The sequence below is a fragment of the Typopeltis vanoorti genome, chromosome 2 (assembly GCF_054136105.1).
Source record: "Typopeltis vanoorti isolate ZY-2024b chromosome 2, IOZ_Tvanoo_1.0, whole genome shotgun sequence".
Taxonomy (NCBI): Eukaryota; Metazoa; Arthropoda; class Arachnida; order Uropygi; family Thelyphonidae; genus Typopeltis; species Typopeltis vanoorti.
Window position 1 is genome coordinate 109,426,261 of NC_143550.1, and position 15,000 is coordinate 109,441,260.

General features: G+C 36.6%; 1 protein-coding gene across 3 annotated transcripts in view; it reads left to right on the forward strand.

Annotated features, from left to right (window-relative positions):
* Window positions 1–15,000, forward strand: part of LOC150109323 (lipoma-preferred partner-like) — an 82,062-nt gene that overhangs the window by 48,281 nt on the left and 18,781 nt on the right. For all 3 annotated transcript variants that reach the window (XM_090412548.1, XM_090412557.1, XM_090412540.1), the window contains 2 exons: window positions 5,694–5,741; window positions 13,095–13,225. In XM_090412548.1, coding sequence (XP_090268674.1) covers window positions 5,694–5,741; window positions 13,095–13,225 — 179 coding nt within the window. The remainder of the gene's footprint in view (window positions 1–5,693; window positions 5,742–13,094; window positions 13,226–15,000) is intronic.

Sequence of the window (15,000 nt, forward strand, 5' to 3'; positions counted from 1 at the left end):
TGTCTCCTTTCTTAAATATATGGATTATTATAGCTACTTCCCAGTCTTTGGGAATAATTTTCTTTTTCCATACAACATTGAATAGGTGTAAAAGAAATTTTATGGCTTTCGTTCCTAAATTCTTTACCATTTCTGGTGTTATTTGGTCATGGCCTGCTGATTTGCCCAGTTTTATTTTATTTATTGCTGCTAACAGTTCATTTGCATGAATTTCTTCACTCTGATCTTCTATTTTGCTTGTGTGTCTTCTTGCTCTTAGGGTTCTATTTTTTCCGTGTCCTGCATCTTCCAATAATTCTTGAAATTACTGTTTCCATCTTTCCATGATGTCTTCAGAATTTGTGAGTAACTTTCCATCCTTATTTTTGATAAACTTTATGGAGCATTCTTTCTCTGACCTCATTCTTCTTAAAACATTATAGAAGAGTTTTTGGTTTCTTTTAAAATTTTGTTCTAAAGTATGTCCGAATTGTCTTTTCTCTGCTTTCACTAAGGTTTTAACTTTATTTCTTTGGTTGTTGTATAGTCCTCTATCAACCTGCAGCTTTGATGTTATATATCTCTTCCATAATTGCTTTTTCTTTTTAATTTCTTCTTTTAGTTCTTCAGTCCACCAGGGTGTTTTATGTTTCTTCTGTTTATTATTTAATGATACACCACAAATTTCTTTGCTTGTTTCTAGAAGAAGTGTTTTGAACCTGTACCATAGGTTTTCTACATCTTGGTCTTCATATATCTCTTTTTCTACTTCTTTCATCTTCTCTTCTATTTTACTTTTATACTCAATGGCTGTTTCTTCTTTCTTTAGTTTGTAGTTCTTTATCTTAACATTTATTTCCTTGCTACTTTTTCTACATTTTTCAACTTTTATTTTATGGATTGTTTCCAATACTAATAAGTAGTGGTCACCGCCTATTTCAGGACCTCTGTAGACTCTTGCATTTTTTGTATACTTCCAGTACGATCTGCTTATAATGGTGTAGTCAATTATAGATTTTTCGTTTTTATTGGGCTCTTCCCTGGTAAACTTATGGATTTCTTTATGCTTGAACATAGTATTCGCTATTACTAAATTATTTGTAAGGCAAAGATTTATTATTCTTTCTCCATTATTATTCGGGTTATTTCTCCTTGTGATCCCAACGTTTCTTCATCTACTTGATTCCCTACCCGGCCATTAAGGTCTCCTAGTAGTATGATATGCCCTTGAACTTCTTCAATTGTTTTTTGTAAGAGTTCGAAGAATTCATCTTTAATTTCTTTATTGGCATTATCGTTTGGACCATATGCAACAATTACAGTGAATACTTGGTTGTCTGATTTAAAATCTATAGTAATTGTCAACAACCTTTCGTTTATTAATTGCCTTTTAGTAATATATTCTTTGAGATCTGGTTTAATTATGCAAGCTACCCCTTGTTTTCCCCATTCTCTTGGGTTTACCCCTGAATAGAAAAGTATATACCCATCTTTCATTTTCTGGCAACCTTGACCTTTCTTTTTTGTTTCTGTGACTGCTAGCAAATCCAATCTTGATTTTTTAAATTCATCTATTAATTCGTTTTCTTTTCCATGTAGACTTTTAACGTTCCATGTTCCGTATCTCATGTACCTTTTTCCTCGCTTTGTCGTTAACCATTTAGGCAGTTGTTCGGCTATCTCTTTGTTATTTCTTTTAATGAGTGAAATTTTAAGGTGTGCAGGGGAATAGCCTTCAGTACCCGAGTCTGGTGGTGGGGCTGCCACCTTCGAGGCCCCCAGACCGGCCTATGAGGGAAGTGCTCTCCTGTTGGTCTGCGGGAGGTATTTTATTTCCCTCCTATCCTTCATAGTAAACTATGACGAGCATTCCCTGATCTGCCACCAGGGGACGCGCCTGATGGGGGTTACAGGTGTCCCCACATAGGGAATGTATTCTTTAAAATGTTTTTAATTTAAATTATGTAAAATAATTGATTGAACAGCAGAGTTTAACATTTTATATTTAAGATTTTTATATCTGCTTAAATAATTATAATTAGAATAGTTATTCTTCCAAAAATAAACTCACTGTAAATAGTAAATATGAAAGTAGCACTTCTAAACTGCTAATGTTACCTAAATGCATTTTGCCATTTGTTTTGGTGTCAAGGAGAACATGGGGACAGTTTCCCTTTAGCACTTTGCTAAAGTGCTAAAAATTTATAATCATTTGCTACATGTGTACTAACACAAATCTTGAAGTGATGGAAAACCTTACAAATATTGACAGATATGTATAGTGGTTTCCAGTTAGAACAGCATTGTTTAATTTCATGGATTTAAATATAATATGCATCAGAGTGCTTGTCTTTCCTTGTATTAATCACCGAGCATTGTAATGTATGATCTACTAGCTTCCAGATATGACTTATTTTGTCTCTTCCTAAATGCTATGAAAAAATCTTTTTTTTTTTTTTTTTAATTTTGTATGTAATGCAGTCCAATAGGAGTGCTCTCTGTACAGTCACTCTAGAGCACAACTGGAGGAATGACTGCACAGAAGTCCTGAAAGATTGTGTGGAAAGTTCTCATATAGATGAATGAAAGAAACAAAGCAAGGTGAAAAAAATTTCAGTTAAAGGATCAAAATGATGAGATTATGTGATAAGCAGTATCAAAAATATGCTGTGGGTGCATTCTTAATCATAGACTAGGTGAGAGGAAAGGTCATGCATGTTCTAGATATGTTATGCAAGTAGCCTAGTTGTGAAGATATTTCACATTCAAACTTTGTTTGCTTACACTTGGATTAAGCATTAAACGAAAATATAATTTCTTGGCAAGTTTAATTTAATTTAAGGTAAGATATGATTAGCAAAGAAGATGAGTGGTTTTTGTCAGGAAGAATAAGTGTGGATTTGTGGGTTAAAGATGGAAATGAATTTCAGTACACTTAGCAATATGAATTGCCTCTGATTTCAGTCATTGCTAAGGAAGGACTCTTTTTCCCCTTCCTCCTATTTTGGATGAGGGGGAATACTAGGGGTCTACTTCTCCCATGGTGACCCAGTCCATCTTGGGAGAGTGTATATACTGTATTCATGAATATGTTTGAATGAATGAAGGGCATCACAAACATCCATGTTCAAAGCAGGATTCAAACTGTGGCCTTTTGGCTGGAGAGTGGATATGCTTGACCAACCAGGTTGGCACTTTAGCATTACATATAATCTAAATGCCAACTTCAATAAGTTAATAATTTTATTATTATAATTACGGCTATTATAGCCTGTTTTTGTTTAGGAGTGTCCCTTATTTAAATACATTGGCTATCAATACTCAAGAGGGGTATATATATTTAGGGCATTATTGGTGAGTATAGAAGGCAATTAAGGTAGAATAAAAGAGGTGGAAAAATTTTGGTACATATCTTTTTTGATTCTACGATGTCTTCCACTTTCATGATCTCGCTGAAGGTTGTTTACAAACGGGGGGGGGGGGGGGGGGGGGGGGGAGAAGAGGGAGGGAGCGTGGGGTGTGTGTTTAGACGTGGGAAAATAAGTTTGGATAACCTGGGTTAATATTAATAATATATATATAAATGTATACATATATTATTTTGAATTAGGGCGCATTTTTGTGGGGGAGGAGGAAGGGTATACTTATGTGGCAACTGAGGCAGGGTTAACGTGGTGTGGAACCGTTTCGGTCGTGTGACCGTCCTCGGAACTTTGTCGTAAGCACTCATTTCCAACCAAGTTCCAAGGACAGTTACACGACCGAAACGGTTCCACACCCCGTTAACCCTGCCCCAGTTGCCACATAAGTATACCCTTCCTCCCCCTCATGGGAATTTTTCCCAGAGACTATACTTAATGATTTTATTATTAGTAAGGAATTAGGTGATGCAGGTTTTAACGTTTAGCACAGTAGAAAAAAAAAGAGAGATTCTTGTTGTAACTGAACATTAAACAGCTTAATTCTTTCTAGAGGAACTTTTTCTGAGCCTTTTTTCGACCGGTTCTTGAGTTAGTAGATCTCTGGCGTGTGTTAGGATTAGGGACCACGAGATAGCAGCACTTGTCAGCCACCCTCCTCTTCATCAGATGGCATGTATAATTAGTGATAGTATAAGCAAACTATCTCTAATTGCCTACTGGTGGAGATTGAAATGCCTCCTCAGTCTCCAATAAAGTTAGATAGGGCTAAAATGGTCTTGCCTACGGCCTGGTTGGCTGAGTGGTTAGCATATCTGCTCTCCAGCCAAAAGGCTGCGGGTTTGAATCCTGCCATGGGCATGGATGTTTGTGATTGTCTGTGGAAATACTAGTGGGGGGGGGAGGTTGCACTAGTGTAGGTAGTATGGTTAGTTCTAGTTGGTGGATTGAGTGGTGGAGCAGGTACCTTCCCTTAATAAGTCCTTGGACTCCCTACAGGTGTCATGTAATAATAATAATAATAATAATAAAAGGCATTAGCAGATTTATTTTTATTTATTTATTTATTTTTTATTTTTGAGGCAGATAACTTTCCAGTTTAAACTACCATTTGGTGAACTCATTTTTATTAGAGTTTGCATTTACAGTAGCACCTATTGTTGGATTAAGCCAATAAAATGAACCATTACATCCATGAAAATAGCTATAGGAAGAATCGAGAAAATAATTAGAGAGAAACCATGAGAGAGCTCATCTGTTAAGCAGATTGCCCTCTTCTCAATAGCAGTAAACATTCCAGAGGATTTTGGTGCATTCTCTCAAATACAAAAACAGTATTCTGTGGTTTGGTGGATTTGGGATATGGAGCAACAGTTCTGTTTTGGACTAGAAATTTCTATACGGAAAAAGCATAATATGCAAAAGCATTATCACAGGAAATTAATCTCCAGTTTTTATTTCTATTATTTGGACATCTTTATAGAGTCCTGTGATGTATTATAGTATGTCCAAACTTACCATTTTTCACATAATGTCTGTCAAAATGAAGAAATAGTGGCATTTTTATGCTTTATACTAATGCCAGGAGTATCTGGAATAAAGGAGAGGAATTGGTGGCACTGATAACATCAGTCTGGCCAAAGATTATTGTGATCACTGAGACGTGGTTGACAGAAGAGGATATAATAACAGGAGCTTAATTCTCCTACTACGACACTACTACCATCTATCGCCTATCATCACCAACAACAGTATTTTTTGTCTGTAAATTGCATGTGTTCTGAAGGTCGATTTGTCTGTATGCAGGGATGAAAAACCAGAGTTTCTGGGAGGTAAAATCCTGCTACACTGTATGAGATCAGCTAACTTACCTTCAACTGAAAAAGCCCATATAAGGATGTATTTAGCAAAGTAGAGTAGTGTGCCCTCCCATGATGCGTCTTTGGACTCCCTGGAGGTGTCATGTAATAATAACACCATGAATAACCAATGTTCAATCCAAATACAATTATTCCATACATCTCTGGTCAAATACAAAATGTTTACTAGCACTTTATTCCTTCTTTTATGCTTTTATACTAGTACTTTTCACTTTAGAAAAGAAGTGAACAGCTTTAAAAATCAAGAGAAGTATTAAAATGTATGCTAACCAGGCTTGTTTACAATATATTTCAAAATTTATAACATTCTTAAACTGAAAGTATGGTATAATTTCTGCAGCAGAGTAAATATGTACTTTAATATAGATTTAATTAATTAAATAATATTATTACAATTTTTTTTTTTTAATTTTAGAACTTGCTTGAAAAATGTGCTGCTTGCGGAAGACCTATTTTGGACAAGGTAATTAAATTCTTTATCATTTCAGAAAAGATTTTAAAAATTGATAATTATAATTGCTGGAATATGCATATATTAGAGCAGCGCTTCCCAAACTGTGGGTCACGGTCCTCTTGGGCCATAAGTTTTGTTGGGGGGGGGGGGTGAAATAATAACAAATTTCAAATGTTTTAAGACTAAATGGGATTTAGCCGACCAAATTGTATTCTTATTGGTTAAACCAAAATAAAAAATGATGGTACAACATGACAAAATTTCATGCCGGCTGGGGCATCGCCAGGTTAAACAAGGTCCCCGTTGTTTTCACCAGGGAACCAGGGCGAATAGCGAAAAGTCAGCTACTGGAACAAATCTGAAAACAAACCCAACTCAACATCACCAGAGTTAAAGATCGGTACTATCAACGTAAGAAGCCTGAATGGCAAAGATATGGAGCTAGCTGAGGAATTAGATAAGTACCAGATCGACATAATAGGGGTGACTGAAACAAAAAACACAAAAACTGGTGAGATCTTTCTGAGCAATAAATACAAAATGTTATATTCAGGCAATGACAATCAAGGAAAAGAAGGATTAGCCATAGTATATAACACAAAATACGAGGCTAATCTTCTTGAATGGCAGTCAGTCTCAAGTAGAGTAATGCCTATGTGCCTATGGTCCCACAGAAGGTTCTACTAAGGTAGAAGTGGAGGAATTTTTTAATGCTTTAGAAAAAGCAACTGACACAATGAAAAATGAAAAGTTGGTCCTTGTTGAGGATCTAAATAGCAGAGTTAGGAAATGATTGTGAGACATACAAAAATATTCTGGGAAAATTTGGAGAAACGAGCAAAGCTAATAATAATGGCAAATATCTGTTGGATTTCTGTGCAGGACATGGACTGGTTATTACTAACACCGTGTTCCAACATAAAAATGTGCACAAATTCACATGGAGAGAAGAGGCTAGGAATAAGAAAAGTCTCATTGACTATGTTATTGTTGATAGTGATGTTTTCTCCCTGGTGCAGAACACCAGACTGTACAGATGATATGAAATTGGAAGTGATCACTATTTAGTCTTGAGCAGGATAAAATTGAATTTCATATTGAAAAGAATAACATGTAAGAAAGTTTTAAAGCGAATAAAAGTTGAGCAGCTCTCAGATGTGAACTGTAGACTAAAATACACAAAGATTATTGAAAAAAAAATGAAAGAGTTTGAGAACAGGAACCAAACCTTGGAGATTCAGTGGCAAGCCTTGAAGAAAACACTGATTGATTCAGCCAGAGAGGCATGTGGTGAGGTTGTCTGCAAGGATAAAAAAATGAGAACTCCCTGGTGGACACAGGAAGTTAAAGAGGCAGTGAAGGAAAAGAAGAAAGCATATCAAAAGTTCCTGTCAAATAAATCAGCTTGTGCTCTTAGAGAATATAGAGACAAATGCAGGAATGCTAAACACTGTGTAAAACTAGCTAAACAAAAGTCATGGGAGGACTTTGGCAAGAATATAGAAAATAAATATCAAGAAGGTGGCAAAATATTTTGGAGGTTGTTGAAGAAGCTTAGGAATGGAGGAAAGAGTGCTGTAAAAGGAGTTAGAGATGATAAAGGTGATATGAAAACTGGAATAAAAGATATCCTTGAAGTATGGAGTAATTACTTTGAAAAACTGTTAAATGAAACAAGCAGTGATGACAGCACAGTGGTAAAAAACACTGACCAGGCATGCAGGCAGGAATACATATCCATACTTGAAGTAGAAAAGGCATCAAAGGCTTGAAATGTGGAAAGGCAGCTGGAATAGATGATATTTGACCAGAAATGCTGAAGTATGGTGGTATAAGAGTCTTACAGTGGCTGCACTGCATAGTTCAGAAAGCCTGGACAGAGGGACGAATTCCCGATGATTGGAGTAGAGCTCTCATAGTACCCATATATAAAAAGGGAAATAAAACTGAATGTGAGAATTACACAGGTATTTCCCTACTGAGTGTTCCTGGCAAAATCTATGCAAGTATACTTGAGAAACGGTTGAGTGGAATTGTGGAAGAAAAGCTTGGTGAAGAACAAGCTGGATTCAGGCCAAACAGAGGCTGTCAGGATCAGATCTTCACTTTACAAACAAATAGTCAAGAAAGCATGGGAATATAACAAAGATCTGTATTTAAGTTTTGTCGATTTGGAAAAGGCATATGATAAGGTGCCAAGAGAGAAGCTATTCAATACACTGCAGTTATATGGTGTCAATGGGGCATTATATCAAGCAATACTTAGTCTTTATTTGAGTTGTAAGTCAGCAGTTAGAATTGAAGGGAATACAGGAAGATGGTTTAATGTTAAATCTGGTGTGAGACTGGATGTACATTATCCCCTCTGTTATTCATTATCTATATGGATCACATTATGAAGGAAAGTGGTATTAAACATGATATCAAAATTGGAGATGTTAATGTCAGCTCTTTGCTTTATGCAGATGATGTTATACTTCTAAATAAATCCGCTACAAGTCTGCAAGATTCTCTGACTAAATTGAATAGCTGTTGTAATAGATATGGTATGAAGGTCAGCAATAAAAAGACAAAGACAATGAAAATAGGCAGAATCATCGAAAATGTCAACTGTGTTTTGAATGGAGAACCTGTGGAACAAGTAAAACATTTCAGCTACTTAGGCATGATTTTTAGTGAAGATGGTAAATTAAATATAGAAATAGACAACAGAATCAGCAAAGCTGGTATGGTGGGAAGTCAATTGAATAAATTCATATGGAATAAGAGAGAAATTAGTCAGAACACTAAATTAGCTGTATACAAGACAGTGTTCAAACCAGTTTTAACTTATGGATCTGAGAGCTGGGTCAGAAGTAAAACACTTGACCAAAGACTAGAGACCACAGATATGAGAGTCCTGAGAAAGATTATAGGTGTGAACAGATGGCATCAATGGCAATATCATATTAAAAACGAGGATATTAGGAAAGAACTTGACATTGTCTGCATCCAGGAATGCATTAGCAGAGCTAATCTCAGGTGGTATGTTCACCTAAACAGAATGGGTGAAGAAAGATTAGCAAAACAAGTGTTCGCTGCCAGGTTGGCAGTAAAACGACCCAGAGGAAGACCAAGATATAGGTGGATTGAAACGGTACAAAGTGCCTTAGATGATAGAAATATAAGATCAGATAATGTTGGAGTCTTGACAAGTAACAGACTGATTTGGAGGAAAATTGTAGATAGGAAGTTAGTAATGATATAATTTTTTCATGTAGTACTATCATATCCTGTACACCCCTTGTGGGTACATGGCAGGAATTTGATGATGATGATAGATTTTTTTAATTTTAAAAGAAACATATTTAATTTTTATTATTTCTTTTTTGTTATTTTTTATATTTTAATGGAAAAAATCACACATTGGTGTTGGTTCACAAATTTTGCTTCTTGCGTATTGAAAGCTATTAATGAATATTAGTAAATATATGCTTATTCATATAAATTTCATTTGAAAAGGTATTGATAAGAAGCACGAAAAGCTTACAAATGCAAAATCTTGAATATAAATTGTATTGCATATAAATACAATAAATATTATAATAATATAATATTACAGTATTGCATACTCTATGGGAGGAGTTATACTGGAGGAAGTAGGGGAGACAAGAGATCTGGGGTTGATGATTGATAGAAACCTGAAATTTAGGGGGCATATTGCAAAGGTGGCGAAGGTAACACAGAGGATTGCTGCAATAATGAGAAGGACACTGACCTTCAGAGATAAAACAGTTATCATTCCGTTGTATAAGACCCTGATCAGACAATACTTAGACTATTGTTCTCAGATTTCGTCCCCAGGATTTGAAGGGGATAAATTAACTGTGGAAAGGGTACAAAGGTGGATAATGAAGATGGTTTCAGGACTGTACAATGATAGTTATGAGTATCGGCTGAGAGAATGTGAACTGTAGAGTTTGGTGGATAGAAGAAAGAGAGGTGATATGATTGAGACTTTTAAACTGTTGAGAGGTGGTTACAGGATTGACACTGGGGAGTTTTTTCGCTTGGTTGAACAGTGGGAAGGAGTGATGACAAGAGGCCATCCCTGAAGTTACGAAAGGAAATTGTGAACAAGAGGGTGAGGAGTGGTTTCTTTGCATGGAGGGTGGTTGAACCATGGAATGCATTGCCTGATGGAGTGGTGAGAGCGAGAACGGTCAATGAGTTCAAGAAGTGGTATGATAGACTTTGTGTTTCTTAGGGGGAGGGGCGACCTCCCCTTGATGAGTCTTGATAGACTTTGTGTTTCTTAGGAAGGGCCTCCCACGATGAGTCTTTTAACTCCATGGATGCCTGAATAATAATAATAATAAAAAATATATATATATGTGTGTGTCGGTATTACAATGTTTTTTTTCGATGGGGGCTGTGAAATATTTTAATTTTTCCAAAGAGGGCCTTTATATCCATAAGTTTGGAAGCACTGTATTAGAGTATATATATATATATATATAGCTTGATTATATACACAGTAAAATATGCAGCATTTTTTATTTGTTTGATGTGACTCCTTCTTATGAAAGGTTTTAAACTTATGGTACATTGGATGGGCTACATTATTTTTAAATCTTCTTCTTGTTCTTCTTTTTCTTCTGAAGCTTCTCCCACTTAAGTGGGGTCACTGTTTGTAGTGAGTCTCCTCCACACCTTCCTGTCTTGGGCTGTCACCACATCCAAGTTCTTCATCTTCAAGTCCTCTTCTACCAGCTCCCTCCATCTCTTCTTTGGCCGCCCATGCTTCCGCCTTCCTTGCACATCCATCTGCATGACCCTTCTTCCCACATATTCGTCCTCCCTCCTCATCACATGACCAAACCATCTCAACCTTGTCTTCTGTATTTTCGCTCCTAAGTTCGTAACTTTCACTGTTCCCCTGACAGTCATTTCTCAGACGATCCTTTCTGGTCATACCGCACATCCACCTAAGCATTCTCATCTCTGCTACTTCCATCCTGCTGATGTTATTTTTCCTCAGAGCCACAGTTTCTATATCATATGTCATAGCTGGCCTCACTACTGTCCTATAAATTTTGCCTTTCAGATTGATCGGCACCCTCTTATCGCATAACACTCCAGTCATCTTCCTCCAACCCGCTTGTATCCTGCATCCCACTTCCTTCTCAGCTTCTCCATCTTCTTCCACTGTTGAACCTAAGTATCTAAAGTCTCTCACCTTCCAGCTCCAGATCTGTCTTCTGGCCGCCGCCCACTGCGCAACACATATACTCTGTCTTACTTCTGCTCAGTCTCATACCTCTCTCTTCCAGTACTTTTCTCCATCTTTCCAGTTTAGTTCCCGCTTCTTCTCTTGAATTTACACACAGCAAGATGTCATCTGCATACAACATTGTCCAAGGCGCATCTTCTCTCACCTCCTCTGTTACCACCTCCATCACAATATTAAACAGAAACGGACTTAATGCTGACCCTTGATGCAAGCCAACTGTTACTTGAAAACTTTCTGTCTGTCCCAAACAGGCCCGAACACTTGTCTTCACATTTCTGTACATTTCCCGCACCAACCTGACATATTTCTCTGGCACCTTCTTCTCCCTCAGACACCTCCAGACTTCTTGCCTTGGCACTCTATCGTATGCTTTCTCCAGATCAATATATACCAGATGTAGCTCCCTTTGTTTCTCTCGATATTTTTCCATCATCTGTCGTAACCCAAAGATAGCATCTGTTGTTGATCTACCAGGCATGAAGCCAAATTGTTCCTTTGCAATCTCCACCTCCTTCCTCAATCTACCATCAAGAACCCTTTCTAGGATCTTCATTGTGTGGGACATCAACTTTATTCCTCTGTAATTTTTACAGTCTTGGGCATCCCCTTTACCCTTGTAGATGGGAACAAGAGTACTCTCCCTCCATTCCTCGGGTATAATTTCCTGTTGGCAAACTTTCATGAACAGGTCCCACAGCAGGTCAATTCCCTCTTCCTCCAGTGCCTTCCATGCCTCCACTGGAATTCTGTCGGGGCCCACCGAGTTTCCATTACTCATCCTCTTCATGGCTACCGTCACTTCCATTCTACTGATGTTCTGCACCATCCCCTCAGAAGGCTGCTCATCTCCTCTGTGAGTCCTTGCATTTTCCTCATTCAAAAGTCCCTCAAAGTATATTTTCCATCTGTTTCTTATGTCCACATCCCTCCATAATACTCTTCCTTCAGCATCTTTGATCTGCCTCACATGTAAGATGTCCTTTGCTGCTTTATTTCTACATTTCGCTAGTTGGTAAATTTTTCTCTGTCCTTCCTTTGTTTCTAATTGAGCATACAGATCTTGATATGCCATGGCCTTCGCCTGTGCCACAACTCTCTTGGCTTCTTGCTTTCTCTCTTTGTACACCTCTCTGTCCTCTTCCACTCTTGACTCATCCCACTTCTGCTTTGCCTTCCTCTTAGCTGTCACTGCCACTTGTACATCATTATTCCACCACCAACCCTCCTTCTGCTCTCTAATCTTTCCAGGTGTTTCACCAAGCACCTCGATTGCACAGCTCAGGATTACTTTTGAATTATGTTTCCACCAATCTTGTACACTTTCCAGTCCATCCGAAATCCTCTCTAACACCCTCTCCCTAAAATGATTCCTCACACTCTCCTCTTTTAAGCGAAACCACTTAATTGACTTAAAATTGATGAAACCACTTAAAAACCACTTGTCATGACTTGAATGTGTTAAGGATTTGAAATATACTTAGTAATACAGATTACAAATCCAAAGTAATTCTCTCCATAAACTGGTGAGTGTATTCCTGTAAGCTTTCTGGTCAACTTATTTTTACAAAACTCTCATAGTTTCTATATTCTTCACTTTATCACATTATAATTTACAACTAATTATTTATTTAAAGGCTTTTTCTCATGACTGATAATTGAATAGGAAATTAGACAACAGAAACATGTCCATTAGTTATTTTGAAAATTATTTTCATTTTCACAGTAACTAATAGTATATCATTACTGGCCGAATTAGAACTTGATATAGAATCCATTGCCAATTGCAAACTACCATTATTCTCTGATGTGATACTTGCTAAGGTTCATTGTTATCATAGTTGAGATAAATAAAAGCTGGAGTAGACTAAAGAGTGTACTTTATGTATGATCGCATGTAGCTACTATCCTGCTTCAGAGATCTAAAGTCTCTATGATTTGAATTTATGACTATGGAGGCATGTATATTATATCTGTTAATTGCATAATGTTCTCCAGATGATTTTTCTGTTTTTTTGAGATGAAAAACATGTCGTTTTGTTGATGGTTATTTGGTTATTAAATGTGCAATTTTTTTTGTAATCTGATTTTAGATTTTGCGTGCCTTAGAAAAACCTTATCACCCAGCTTGCTTTAAATGCACTACATGTGGACATTGTCTTGATGGAATTCCTTTCACATGTGATAAAAACAATCTTGTATATTGTGTCAAAGACTACCAGAGGTAAGTTTGATTCATAAATTATCACAGAGTTATTTCACAGGCATTGAACTATAAGAAAAGTAGAATTTCATATTTTGTATTTCTCAAATTAAAAAAAAAAAAAATTGAAAAAACAAGCAAAAAAATACATTTATTTATAAATAAATTTCATCATCAAATTCCTGATATATACATTCCCTCCATTCCTGATATGTACATCCCCTCAGGGGATGTACAGGACTTCTGTTAGGAAAGCTATTTCTGAATATATTCCAGAAATCGAGACGTTCAATAAAATAGGAGTGAAATAGGTGAATGAAAAGATACAGTCTGAAAGGAAAGCTATTATGAAGCAAAAATAATTAGTTAAGTACTTATTTATGTTTTCTTGTATTAAAACATGAGAATTGTCCTCTGGCTACATTGTAAAAAATATGATATAGCTTTGTAGCATTTTTTCCATTTTACTTGAGATCAGGCCAGTAGAATAATGGTTGATCAAATCACTGTCACTTTAACATACTGTTTGAATGGTAAAGTAACTTGTCTCTGTGTGAATACTCCAGGTGATGGCCTTAATATGTAGGTCAAAATGTAGAGAAATTAAAATAGTTATTCTTATCTCAAGGTAGTCTACATAAATTATCAAAATGAGCACTGATCACTGGGTAACATTAAAAGAAAGAACATGACTGCTCTATGAAATTGCACATGAGGACAGATTGAGAGAAGGTGGTCCATAATCCTTAATCAGAGCTCCAGGATGGTTAAAAGAAATACTGTGAGTGAACATTGAGAAAGAGAGAGAGCAGCTTGGATTTGAGATATGTGCTGATTATGTTATTATTATTATGATTCAGGACCTCCATGGAGTTACAACTCATTGTGGGAGGCCCATCCTAGAAAAATACAAAGTCCATCAACCCACTCTTTGAACTCATTCACCGTTAGAGCTCTCATCCCTCTAGTATTAAAACCTACTTTTGTAGGATAAAATATCCCAGTAAAATGTTCATTGAATAACTACACTGTGTCCTTTGCATCAGTCACTCTACTTCTATTTTTAACCAACAATGTCATTCCTTCTCTTGCTGGCCACATAACGAAAGAATTCGAAAAGTAAAAACAATAGTTTTTACTTTTCAAATTTGACAACATACGAAATCTCTGTTTCATATAATATATAAAATTTACAAGCAGAGTTGTTTTACAAATACCTTATTGCATTTAGCACAAATGGATTCAATACGTAACTGAAATATAGTTTCAGTTACATATTGAATCGCACAAGTGGTGCGATTTCGTCCTCTTATTACTGTTTTTACTTTTCAAAAATATTTGGAAGTTTTTAGAAAATCAGTAATCACTAGTCTGTTTTATTTCCTGGCGAGTTTCTTAAAAGGGCTAGCCTGGCTGGGCGTGTCCGCTCTCCAGTCGAGAGGCTGCGGATTCGAATTCTGCTTTGGGCATTGATGTTTGTGATTGTCTGTGGAAACACCAGTGGTGGTTAACGGTAGATGGTGTTGGTGTAGTTGCGGTCAGTTGGTGGATGTGAGTGGTGGAAACAAAATTGTAGAGTAGATGCCCTCTCTCTCGATGAGTCTTTGGACTCCCTGGAGGTGACAAATAATAATATTACTTATTAGTAATTATTATTTATAAGTAATAAGTAATAATTGAAATCAGGAGTATGAAGAGTGTACTGCTTATGTACTTGAGACTTAGTAAGGAATGCAGTATGCACTATGACCACTCAGGCTAAGACAAATCGGAAATACAGCTAGGTCGAACTCAGA